General features: G+C 37.4%; 1 protein-coding gene across 1 annotated transcript in view; it reads left to right on the top strand.

Moving 5' to 3' along the window:
* LOC126418684 (cell division control protein 42 homolog) overlaps window positions 1-11,679 on the top strand; it is a 600,617-nt gene extending 588,938 nt beyond the window's left edge. The window contains exon 4 of the mRNA XM_050085577.1: window positions 7,162-11,679. Within this exon, the coding sequence (XP_049941534.1) occupies window positions 7,162-7,434 (273 nt within the window). The 3' untranslated portion in view covers window positions 7,435-11,679. The remainder of the gene's footprint in view (window positions 1-7,161) is intronic.
* The last annotated feature ends 1,237 nt before the right edge of the window (window positions 11,680-12,916 follow it).

The raw sequence follows: 12,916 nt of genomic DNA, 5'->3' as shown, positions 1-12,916 counted from the left end.
TCAATCGTGGCCAAAATAGTGTCCCTTGTACTTCTGAGTGCATTTTGTCTGAGGTACGTTTAATCCTAACAGGAGCAGATTTTTGTAGTCGTATGGTGCGTGCCTACGTAACACAAGGTGTCTGAAGTGTTTACAGTTTCAAGAGAAACCGTATCGAAGATCTATACCGTATACAGGAAAAGTGGAAAAACTTCATCCGCTAAGTCCCAACGCGGGCGAAAGAGGGTAGAGTTATCGTGACGGACGTTCATTGAAGAGGATTATCACAAAAAATTAGAGGCAAACAGCTGCAAAAGTCACCGCAGAACTGCATGTTGAACTCGGGATCTCTGTCAGCATCAAAACGACACGAAGGGAACTCCATAAGCAGGGAATTGAAGGTCAAGCTATAATTTCAAAAACACTCATCAGTAGTGCAAGTGCACCTCACAGTAAATGTAGTGCCGGAGGCATAAAACCTAGGTTATGGAGCAAAGGAAGAGCGTTATGTATAGGGTAAGTCTTGTTTCGAACTTTTTCCAACTTCTGGCAGAGTTTACGTCCCAAGATTGAAACAGGACTGGCACCATTAACCCTAAACAGCACAGAAATAACCTCTTCTTCTTCGGCAAAAAGTTGGGGATAATTGCGGACCATCATTTAGACTGTACCGATAATACAATCGCAGTCTGTGAAAAAAAGTGTGAGCGTTACTTTACTCACTATAGGTATATAAAACAGTAATTCCTTTCTAGCTTGAAGAGAAGCTCGTAGGGACATTAGTACTCCCCGTACTTGACTATGGCGATGCCGTTCTCCAAGGACTTTCATACGAAAGAATTGGCGATGAATGTTTACTTACGATGGATTTACGAAGTATGCTTTCTCGTCCATATCACACCAGCCTACAGACAATTATCATGTTACGTGCCAATTAGCGTTGAGACCATCGCACCCTATCTTTGCTCTACCGCCTTCTCAGGCACTGCAACCCCTGTTATTTGTCTTGCGTCTCCTATTCGTAAAATGGGGTTACCTGCTGAGTTGCAGATAGCTTAGTTACAATACCATAAGTGACAGAGCTCAGACCACTCAGGAAGCTTGTTTCTTACAGGAGTGTGCAAAAGATACGTTTAGTGTGTTTCTAGAAATGGAGCCATTACCAAGACTTTCAACGACGATTAAAGAATTGTCATACGATTGTTCGGTGGAAGATTAGCAGGAAAAATTACGAGGTTTGAATGCTTCTCAGGTCTCACAACCATCATCTTGGAAACACAGACAGCAGTCTACTACAGTACAGACATTGTACAGTAGGACCGCTTAAGTCAGCACACAGTACCCCATCTATCATTTCGCTAAGCTTTGCAGTTACGAACACAGGTCTGCGTGAGCGTGTAAACGAGAGAAATTCAGTGTGCTTAAATACTTTGTCATCTGCGCATAACTCAGAAGTCAGTCTTATTTATTTATTTATTTATTATTATTATTATTATTATTGGATTCCGTAGAAATGTTGGAACACGTGAGGCAATACTGACCTTACGACTTATCTTAGAAGAAAGATTAAGGAAAGGAAAACCTACGTTTCTAGCATTTGTAGACTTAGAGAAAGCTTTTGAGAATGTTGACTGGAATACTCTCTTTCAAATTCTAAAGGTGGCAGGGGTAAAATACAAGGAGCGAAAGGCTATTTATAATTTCTACAGAAACCAGATGGCAGTTAGAAGAGTCGAGGGGCATGAAAGGGAAACAGTGGTTGGGAAGGGAGTGAGATAGGGTATTAGCCTCTCCCCGATGTTATTCAATCTGTATATTGAGCAAGCAGTAAAGGAAACAAAAGAAAAATTTGGAGTAGGTATTAAAATCCATGGAGAAGAAATAAAAACTTTGAGGTTCGCCGATGACATTGTAATTCTGTCAGAGACAGCAAAGGACTTGGAAGAGCAGTCGAACGGAATGGACAGTGTCCTGAAAGGAGGGTATAAGATGAACAACAACAAAAGCAAAACGAGGATAATGGAATGTAGTCGAATTAAGTTGGGTGATGCTGAGGGAATTAGATTAGGAAATGAGACACTTAAAGTAGTAAAGGAGTTTTGCTATTTGGGGAGCAAAATAACTGACGGTGGTCGAAGTAGAGAGGATATAAAATGTAGACTGGCAATGGCAAGGAAAGCGTTTCTGAAGAAGAGAAATTTGTTAACATCGAGTATAGATTTCAATGTCAGGAAGTCGTTCCTGAAAGTATTTGTATGGAGTGTAGCCATGTATGGAAGTGAAACATGGACAATAAATAGTTTGGACAAGAAGAGAATAGAAGCTTTCGAAATGTGGTGCTACAGAAGAATGCTGAAGATTAGATGGGTAGATCACGTAACTAATGAGGAGGTATTGAATAGGATTGGGGATAAGAGAAGTTTGTGGCACAACTTGACTAGAAGAAGAGATCGGTGGGTAGGGCATGTCCTGAGGCATCAAGGGATCACAAATTTTGCATTGGAGGGCAGCGTGGAAGGTAAAAATCGTAGAGGGAGACCAAGAGATGAATACACTAAGCAGATTCAGAAGGATGTAGATTGCAGTAGGTACTGGGAGATAAAGGAGCTCGCACAGGATAGATTAGCATGGAGAGCTGCATCAAACCAGTCTCAGGACTAAAGACCACAACAACAACAACAACAACAATTATTATTATTATTATTATTTCCTTCACTTTCTCAGACGTTAAGTCCGGTTAAAAATGGAGCGACGCGGACCTTGATCAAGCGTCACTTCCTTTTAACTGTACGGTATGTGTTATATTGCATTTAGGAACTTTCGGGTAATTGAACATGTATCAATAATTACGGATTTCTGTAGTTGTATATATATGTTTGGATGTAGCTGTATTGCATTGATGTACTGGTGGATATTGTGTGGTATGACTCCTGTAGTTGATAGCATAATTGGTATGATGTCAACTTTATCCTGATGCCACATGTCTTCGACTTCCTCAGCCAGTTGGATGTATTTTTTCAATTTTTTCTCCTGTTTTCTTTTGTATATTTGTTGTATTGGGTATGGATATTTCGATTAGTTGCGTTAATTTCTTCTTTTTATTGGTAAGTATGATGTCAGGTTTGTTATGTGGCGTTGTTTTATCTGTTGTAATGGTTCTGTTCCAGTATAATTTGTATTCATCATTCTCCAGTACATTTTGTGGTGTATACTTGTATGTAGGAACGTGTTGTTTTAAAAGTTTATGTTGTAAGGCAAGCTGTTGATGTATTATTTTTGCGACATTGTCATGTCTTCTGGGGTATTCTGTATTTGCTAGTATTGTACATCCGCTTGTGATGTGATCTACTGTTTCTATTTGTTGTTTACAAAGTCTGCATTTATCCGTTGTGGTATTGGGATCTTTAATAATATGCTTGCTGTAATACCTGGTGTTTATTGTTTGATCCTGTATTGCAATCATGAATCCTTGTGTCTCACTGTATACATTGCCTTTTCTTAGCCATGTGTTGGATGCGTCTTGATCGATGTGTGGCTGTGTTAGATGATACGGGTGCTTGCCATGAAGTGTTTTCTTTTTCCAATTTACTTTCTTCATATTTGTTGATGTTACGTGATCTAAAGGGTTGTAGAAGTGGTTATGAAATTGCAGTGGTGTAGCCGATGTATTTATATGAGTGATTGCCTTGTGTATTTTGCTAGTTTCTGCTCGTTCTAGAAAGAATTTTCTTAAATTGTCTACCTGTCCATAATGTAGGTTTTTTATGTCGATAAATCCCCTTCCTCCTTCCTTTCTGCTTAATGTGAATCTTTCTGTTGCTGAATGTATGTGATGTATTCTATATTTGTGGCATTGTGATCGTGTAAGTGTATTGAGTGCTTCTAGGTCTGTGTTACTCCATTTCACTACTCCAAATGAGTAGGTCAATATTGGTATGGCATAAGTATTTATAGCTTTTGTCTTGTTTCTTGCTGTCAATGCTGTTTTCAGTATTTTTGTTAGTCTTTGTCTATATTTTTCTTTTAGTTCTTCTTTAATATTTGTATTATCTATTCCTATTTTTTGTCTGTATCCTAGATATTTATAGGCATCCGTTTTTTCCATCGCTTCTATGCAGTCGCTGTGGTTATTCAATATGTAATCTTCTTGTTTAGTGTGTTTTCCCTTGACTATGCTATTTTTCTTACATTTGTCTGTTCCAACAGCCATACTTATATCATTGCTGAATCCTCCTGTTATCTTTAGTAATTGGTTGAGTTGTTGATTTGTTGCTGCCAGTAGTTTTAGATCATCCATGTATAGCAAATGTGTGATTTTGTGTGGGTATGTTCCAGTAATGTTGTATCCATAATTTGTATTATTTAGCATGTTGGATAGTGGGTTCAGAGCAAGGCAGAACCAGAAAGGACTTAATGAGTCTCCTTGGTATATTCCACGCTTAATCTGTATTGGCTGTGATGTGATATTATTTGAATTTGTTTGGATATTAAGTGTGGTTTTCCAATTTTTTATTACTATGTTTAGGAACTGTATCAATTTAGGATCTACTTTGTATATTTCCAATATTTGTAGTAACCATGAGTGGGGTACACTATCAAAAGCTTTTTGGTAATCAATGTATGCGTAGTGTAGCGACCTTTGTTTAGTTTTAGCTTGATATGTCACTTCTGCATCTATTATCAGTTGCTCTTTACATCCTCGTTCTTCTTTGCAACAGCCTTTTTGTTCTTCATTTATAATTTTGTTCTGTGTTGTATGTGTCATTAATTTCTGTTTAATGACTGAAGTTAATATTTTTTATATTGTTGGTAGGCATGTTATGGGGCGATATTTAGCTGGGTTCGCTGTGTCTGCTTGATCTTTAGGTTTCAGATATGTTATTCCGTGTGTAAGTTTATCAGGGAATGTGTATGGGTCTGCAATGTAACTGTTAAATAATTTAGTTAGATGTGAATGTGTTGAGGTGAACTTCTTTAACCAGAAATTTGCTATTTTATCATTTCCAGGGACTTTCCAATTGTGAGTAGAATTAATTGCTTGGGTGGCTTCATGTTGCAAAATTATCACTTCAGTCATTTGTGGTATCATCTTGTATGTGTCTGTTTCTGCTTGTATCCACCGTGCATGCCTGTTATGTTGTACCGGGTTTGACCATATGTTGCTCCAGAAGTGTTCCATGTCTGTTATGTTTGGTAGATTGTTTATTTTAATGTGTGTGTTATCTATTGTCTGGTAAAATTTCTTTTGGTTTGTGTTGAATGTTTGGTTTTGTTTCCTTCTATTTTCACTTTTTTTGTATCTTCTGAGTCGTTTGGCTAATGCTTGTAATTTCTGCTTCTTTTCGTCTAATTCCTCTGTCGCTTCTTGTTGTGAGATTTTACCTAACCTTTTTCGTTTTTTTCCGAGATTTCATTTCTTATAAATTGTGTTAGCTGTCTGATGTCTTTTCTCAGTTTTTCTATTTGGATCTGTAGCCTGTGTTGCCATGCTGATTTTGTGGATTTCTTCTGTGTATTGGTTGGTTCTGATCTCTGCCTAGTGTGTATATTTAGTGTAGTGAGTGCTCCTATATAAACCAGTAGTTGTAACTCTTCCATAGTTGTGTTTTCATTTATTTTGTTGTGTATGATTGTGTTGATAGTTTTTATTGTTGTTTCGACTTGTGGGTTATTTGGTGGTCTATGCAAGAATGGTCTAATGTCTGTATTTGTGTCTTTGTATTCTATATATGTTAGCTGAAATTTTTCTTCTATATCTAACATCTGTGTCACTTCGTGTTCTATTTGTGCTTGTTCTGGTGGCTGTCTTAAGATTTCGTTTTCCTCTGATTGTTTAATTGGTGCGTGTTGTTCTTTGTTTGTTTGCTCTGGGATGTTTGAGTCCATTACTGTGTTTTCTTCTTCTTCTGATTGCACATTATTTTGTTCCAGTATTTGTTGTACTTGTTGTTTGATGTTTTCTAATTCTGACTGGGGTATCCTGTTATTTTTTATTATTACACGGATCTGATCAGCTAGTCGTTGCTCTGTTAAAAATTTTAATTCTGGGTATCTGGTAATAAATGTTGTGTATACTTGTGATCTGTATCCAGTTGTGTTGGTTCCTAGGTTTGTTGCTTGGTAATAACAGAACATGAGGTGTCGATTAACTTCATCTGACCATCTCATCCTCTGTCTTTGTTTTCCTTCTAGGGTGGTTGCAGGAAGCATATCCTGCAAAACACCTCTATTTGGATTTAAATCATGTTCCAGTTGGCTAGCAGTGTCGTTACCATTGTGGGCGGGCATAGGGTTCAAGCGTCGTCCCCGACCGTGACGGCGCTTGTCCGAGGCTTCTTTAGTTCTGTCCTGAACCAACTAATCACACTAAAAGGGGGGTTAGCCCTATTAGTGGTTTGTTCTTTTCGTCGCCTTTTACAACTGGCAGAACATACCGGAGGCCTATTCTTTTCCCGGGCCTCCACGGGGAACAACAATTATTATTATTATTATTATTATTATTATTATTATTATTATTATTTTAATTGAGGGTATTGCCCTTTCTGTCTTAAATTAGTCAGGTTGCTGTGGCTTGCCGGTTCTGTCTATGGACTCGGGAATAGTGTTGGACTTTTAATTTGGAGATACCATTATCCTGTGAATTTGCACCTTTACTTGATGCCAATCTTGCTGCAAGCTCATCCCCAAGGGGAAGCCCTCGGGCAAGCAAGTGAAAAGTATCACGTCCTAAACGTAGATTGTAATTTCTTGAGGTTTTCGAAACGCTTCAGTTTTCGTCCTTCTTTATTCTTCAAAAATTAGGTGTGAAATTTAGAACATGACATGTATAAAATATAACCTACCAAAAAGTTTTCTTTGGTGGTCATGACCGCCATGACCTCTTCTGCCCCCTTTCCCTTCACCCTGGATCTGTGCCTGATAGTGGCTCTCTTCCAGAAAATACTCGTGCCAGTTGCACGGTTCCATCTTGGTGCACTATACTATAGTTTTCACGTTTTAACGAGTTTAATGAAGTGTAAGATTTTATAGGCATTCCTTGGGGCATATGTCATCTGCGTCCACTCCTCCACATGCTCCTGCTTAACTATCACTCCTAAAGTAATTCTGAACGTAGTATAATGAGTGAGAGAGGGAGAGGTCCCACACGTGTTCCTGATTGTGTTTGTCTCCCGCGTTCTGCAGGCGGCGCGGACAATCGGTGCGGCCTCGTACGTGGAGACTTCGGCGCTGACGCAGCGGGACCTGAAGGAGGCGTTCGACCAGGCAATCGTGTGTGCGCTGCGGCGGCGAGGGCTACTGAGGCCGGCCACGCCCCCGAAGCCCCGCCAGCGGCCGCTCTGGAGGCGGCTCTGCTGCTGCACCAGGGGCGGAGGCGGCGCCGGGGGCGGCAGCGGCAGTGGCGAGAGCGCGGGTGCTGGAGGCGGGGTCGACGCCGGGGGCGGGGGCGGCGAGTAGCGGCCGGCGGATGCCGCCAGCCTGTCTGCCGGGCAAAGACTCGATCCGATTGTGAGAACTGTCGCCGCAGATGACACACCCGCGGCTACGGCGGACTGATACGTTTACCGGCCGTATTGAGCAGCATCTTGTTATGGTCACGCAGGTTCTTACGGAACTGAGGCTTAGCATCAGAACAGTAGAGCAAATCATCGTGAAGGAAAATGGTTTAGTCGTAAATGAAAAATAATTTACAAATAACAGTTGAATGTTGTTGACTACACCCCAGTGCTCGCTATCTGTGAATCTTATGCACGTATGTTTATATACATTTTTATGGTCCACATCACATGAACAGCAGTTTATTTATGGAGGGCAACGTACTGTAGTTGATATGAAGTTGTACACAATTTCTGAGGATGGTCTGAGAGTTCCTCTTCGATGTAAGCACTGGCTGAATATTACGAAAAAGATCAGCGAATTTTTAAATTTTTTCCTGATAAATATTTAAAATACCAAACGGAATAATAGTGAATTTTATCAAAACTCAGTATTACACAATAAACAGTTCACAGTAACAATTAAATTGATTAAAACCTTCACCATAAAGAATATATTTTCTTTGAAAAGTGAAATAAAACTGTTCCTAGTTTTAAGATTGGTTTCAGTGACACTGCACTTTAGAAGGCATGGTCCTGTTGGATGTAGGATGCCCTTTTCCTTCTCAAAGCTGAGAACTGGTGCACTCAGCCAGAACAATGTTCCAAATAGCAGTGTCGGAGGAGGAATGGGAAAGACCTACCACTTCTTTTCTTCTGATTGGATTGATATAGTCTATCACGAACTCCTCTGCCATTCTGGCCTCTTCATCTCAGAGTAATGATTGCATCGAAAGTCCTTAATTACTTTTTGGTATATTCCTATCTCTGTTCTTCTCTTAGTTTTTATCCTCTGCAGCTACCTTTAGTGTTGTTCAGTGTCAGTAAATTCCTAGTTACAGTTGGGAATTAAACGCTGCATTTTTTAATTTTTAATATGTCACTTAATCAGGACAGTCACCAAACACATAGTGATCTTTGAACCGAAAACTTAAAAAAAAAAAAAAAAAAAAAGGCATGAAACGGCGATTCTTTGTGAGCACTGTGCATTTCTCTGTGGTTGATCAGCTATGTTTTCTATTTTTTTTCATTTTTCTGCCGGTAAAAATTTCATCTTTTTAATATATTTTCATTAGAAGTGATTTACTGATTGTAAAAACTACAAGGAATTTAAAAACGCTGAATGATCGCTGACATTTATTTTATTCCTCTTTATACATTTAGGGATCTGACCATCTTTATATGACTAATTAAAGTAAGTGTTAAATATCTCTTTTACAAATATGTCAAAAATCATCAAGAAATCCACGAAATTAAGCAACGTAGCAGTAGCACGATACAATGACCGAACTCAAGTTTGTGTTATGTCATAGTATCTTGTTACTGCTGCTACCTTCTTTAACGTCATGGTTTTTTACCTACTTTTCAAAGTTATATTTAACATACATTTAAAACGGTCATCTGAAGGTCGGCAGAGGGCAAAACACGCAATGAAGACTAAAATAATGGATCTAAAAATCCTCTAGTACCTGTTTCTCAGAGGTCATCCACCTTTTTAAAATTCCGTATAGTTTTTCTGATTATATTGGACACACACCTCTGCAAATACTATTAGTCAAATTTACCATATTTACTGATTTTTTGCAGTGATATATTTGAAATTTTGTTTTTACTCTTGTCACTATCACAGCAAAATCCTCTTTTAAGTTATGTTGTCTGGTCACAGTTGAATTCCACCCAATGACTTCCTCTCTCCCCTTGCTTCATGGATGTCTGGAGCAGACATGTTTAACAATAATGGTGATAAAATGTAGGTATTTTGTGAACGTCTTGTTAGCACTTGGTTCTATAGAGAGTACGTAAATCATCCGGTCGTAAGTGTTGGTATAAGTAAAAAGACAAAGTCCCTCTCTGCGCACATTCTAAGTGTTTACTTTCCTCTTAATGTTCATTAAAGGCAAGATAGAAACTTGAATAAGGACCGAAAAATATTCAGCTGTGGTCTTACTGAGTTCACCATCCTATTGATCAGTATGAAAGATAATTATTTGAAAATGAAGCTTTGTGTATGTAGCAGATTGAGTAATGTGTAAAGACATGTTTGATTTGTAACAGCTAATAACTAAGGCTATTTTTATCTCGGTGTCTCAACAACCCAACAACCTTTCTAGCCTATACGTTTTTAATAAACCAACATTAAGCTGCTTTAAATTATTCTGCTTTCACTTGTTTCAAAGCAGGTGACAAATATTGTGTGGTTAAACTTATCCTCCAGTTGCCTTTTAAGTACCCATAGTATTATGCTGTATTTGTGTATCCTGCAATGCACTGAGGACATTTGCTTATGCAGATGTTGCCTTCCTCATATCTACTAAAAAATTAAGAAGACAACTCTAAGCATTGGTAAGACATACAGCAGGTCTCGTAGCCATAATATGTGATAGGCAGGCGTCTTCCACAGCTTAAGCAAATTTTATGTTCAGGGAGAAAAAGCTAATTTAACAGGTATAGACAGTACACAAGATAATGTGTGTAACAATGATGGAAATCCACAGATCAAAAAGTATGTAACATAAGGGTAATGAAGAAACTTACCTACAGAGGATTGGTGCATGGCTCACAGAAACATGTAAAAGAAAACAATTAACAATGGCTTTCTAGCTCTAAAGTAAGACACTCAAAGATATAAAAATGAAAATGCCAGTGCTGTTTTACAAACATGAGAATCAAATATATGTACCTTCTCTGTAACCTGAATTCCCATACCAGAAAGATTATGGCAGTACAGAAGCAAGTATTTTCCAGAGTTTACACTATGTCTGAAGGGTTTAAATAAATAACTAAGTTGCTGTTTGTGTAGTGTGGACATTTCAAACAGTGATGTGTGCTAATATGATAAAATTCATGTAGTTCACATGTTTTCCTTGCTGAGATAATTTTTTTAATTTAGTTTACTTAATAACTATCCCAAACACTGTAATCCTATAAGGGACTCTCAAATCTGGAGAAAACCCACACACATTGTGAGAACACATTACAGTCCACAATCTGGCCGATAGTTATGATTGCTGCCAATAAGCGAGTAATGAGGCTAAATATACTTCACAATATGGTGCTGCTGAGCCTCACATTCTCATAGTGTAGTGGTTTCAGGAACCAAAAATTGTGTGTGTCCTCCATACATGAAGTGAGAATTATTTTCTGAAATACATATGGATTCCTCCAGCATAAATCAAATCAAAAGCACTGTTAGCTACACCAACTAGGCTTTCCAGTTATGAAGTCAGCAGTATATGTCGATCCATATAGGTACTATTTTTGTAGTATCCATCCACTGCCAATGTCAACCTATGCAAGTGTCATCTCAAAATAAGCTGTTTTCTTCTATGCTGCAGAATGCACTCAGAGGTGACTTGAATTCTGCTCTCTTCTGGAAACTGAGGTTTTGTGTTCCTTTGCCTGTCGTTCATCTCTGACAGTCATTCCAATTCCTTTCAAAGAATGTAATTTATATCATACTAGAATTATATGAGAATTGTGTGGAGTTTTGTTAGTGCATTGCACAGAACAGTGTCAGTTTTTGCTCCTTTTGTCTCATTTACCGTGTTTTATCATATGTAGAATTTAAATACAATTTTAAAAAAGCTCTAATTTTAATTCTGTCAGGAAAGACTGTGAAAAAGCTGAGTACTGAGCCTTAAGAAAATTATCAAACTTTAATCATTGTTATTAATGTTCTGCTACACCATTTGACATAAGATGATAAAGAGATGGCAAACACAGATTTGTAAATAAACTTGTTTGTATTTGCTATAATCAATGTTAGCTATTTACAATCATAGTTCATGATTTAGAATGTCACAAAGACAATAGTATTTCTCATTTGTTTATTGCTGATTTTACAAGCACCAGTATATTTTTCAATTGAAATATAGTTGTTATTAAAATTTTTAAGGACAAGACTACATGTGTAAGTGAAAGAACTTCACAAAATGTTAAGTCTAATACAGTTAAATGTACTGATGAAATTGCTTGTATCCTTGTTAGCAAAAACATTTTTTAAATTCCTGCAATAATTTAATTTAATCTGCATTTTTACTTCTCTTTCACTATATAGGATTCTCTCTCTCTCTCTCTCTCTCTCTCTCTCCCCCCCCCCTCTCCCCCCTCTCCCCCCTCTCCCCCCTCTCTCCCTCTAGTGTTTTTAGTGTTTTACTCATAAAACTTCACTTCCTTGTATCCAATGTTTAATTATGCATTTACTGTCTTTTGTTGAGCCCCTTCATTTGACGCAATTGTATGACACAACATAAAATTGGTTGCAACATATTTACCACTATACAATGAGAGTTTAATCAGGGAAAGAACATATGGGAAGTTGTAAATATGTCAAACATCACCAAATATGATAATTTTAAATTATTAATTCATCTGTATACAACTGAAATTCGTGGTGCTTGTTTATAGAATATGGTTTAATTATCTACCTTCAGAAACATAAGCAGTGTACACACTGTAACCATCATCAATTTTGTGAAGCCATTTTACACTATTTATTACTTATGTTAATGAATGTTTTTAAGTCTAAAAGCAGTTAATTTAAAATGTTAATTTGAATGAAAGCTTTACCTAGTATATACAATTTGTTGTGAACAACTGCAGTTGCGTTATTTAATATATTGTGTGCTCTTGAATATCAAGTAGTTCTCAAATTGATGATGATGGTTGGTGGAGAAGGGTGATGATTACAGATGGTTCTTTGCAGCTGACATGTATTTTTTCACCTTTGGTGACGATTGTGGGAAAATAACAATATAGCAAGTATAAATTGTATAATTGATTGATATGATAAAATAATATAATACATATAAATGACAATGACAGAAACAAGAACGTAAAATATTTGAAATGAAATATTTTGTTTATAAAACTCAGCACCGCTTTTAAAGAGGGTGGAGATTGGCATGGACCTAGCAACCTCTTATTTATGTTTTTGTTAAATGCTTTCCAGAGACCATTACAGCATCTTCCTTCATTTCATTCAATGTATTTTCTGTGTGCAAGCTAGCGATCCCTTATTTATATTTTTGTTAAATATTTTACAGAAAACATTACTGTATCTTACTTTGTTTCATTCAACATATTTTCTGTGTGCAAGTCATCACAAAAAATGTGCTGTAGATGTTGTACACTGTTACATGATATGTATGTGTTTGAGTGTGTGTATATGTGCGTGCTTGGCTGTCTAGTGTTTCACTGGTGCTCCAAATGCAGTACTTCCTTACAAGAACAGAATGACTGATTTAGTAATGAGAATGAACAATTTTTAATGTTTTTAGAGCTATTGATATTACCAAATGAGGTGTTATATAAGGCATGTGGCTATTTTGTATGGTTTTGATGTA

Source organism: Schistocerca serialis, chromosome 9 (assembly GCF_023864345.2).
Source record: "Schistocerca serialis cubense isolate TAMUIC-IGC-003099 chromosome 9, iqSchSeri2.2, whole genome shotgun sequence".
NCBI classification, from domain to species: domain Eukaryota; kingdom Metazoa; phylum Arthropoda; class Insecta; order Orthoptera; family Acrididae; genus Schistocerca; species Schistocerca serialis.
The sequence above is the reverse complement of the archived record's forward strand: the minus strand, read 5'-3'. Positions and strand labels throughout refer to the sequence as shown.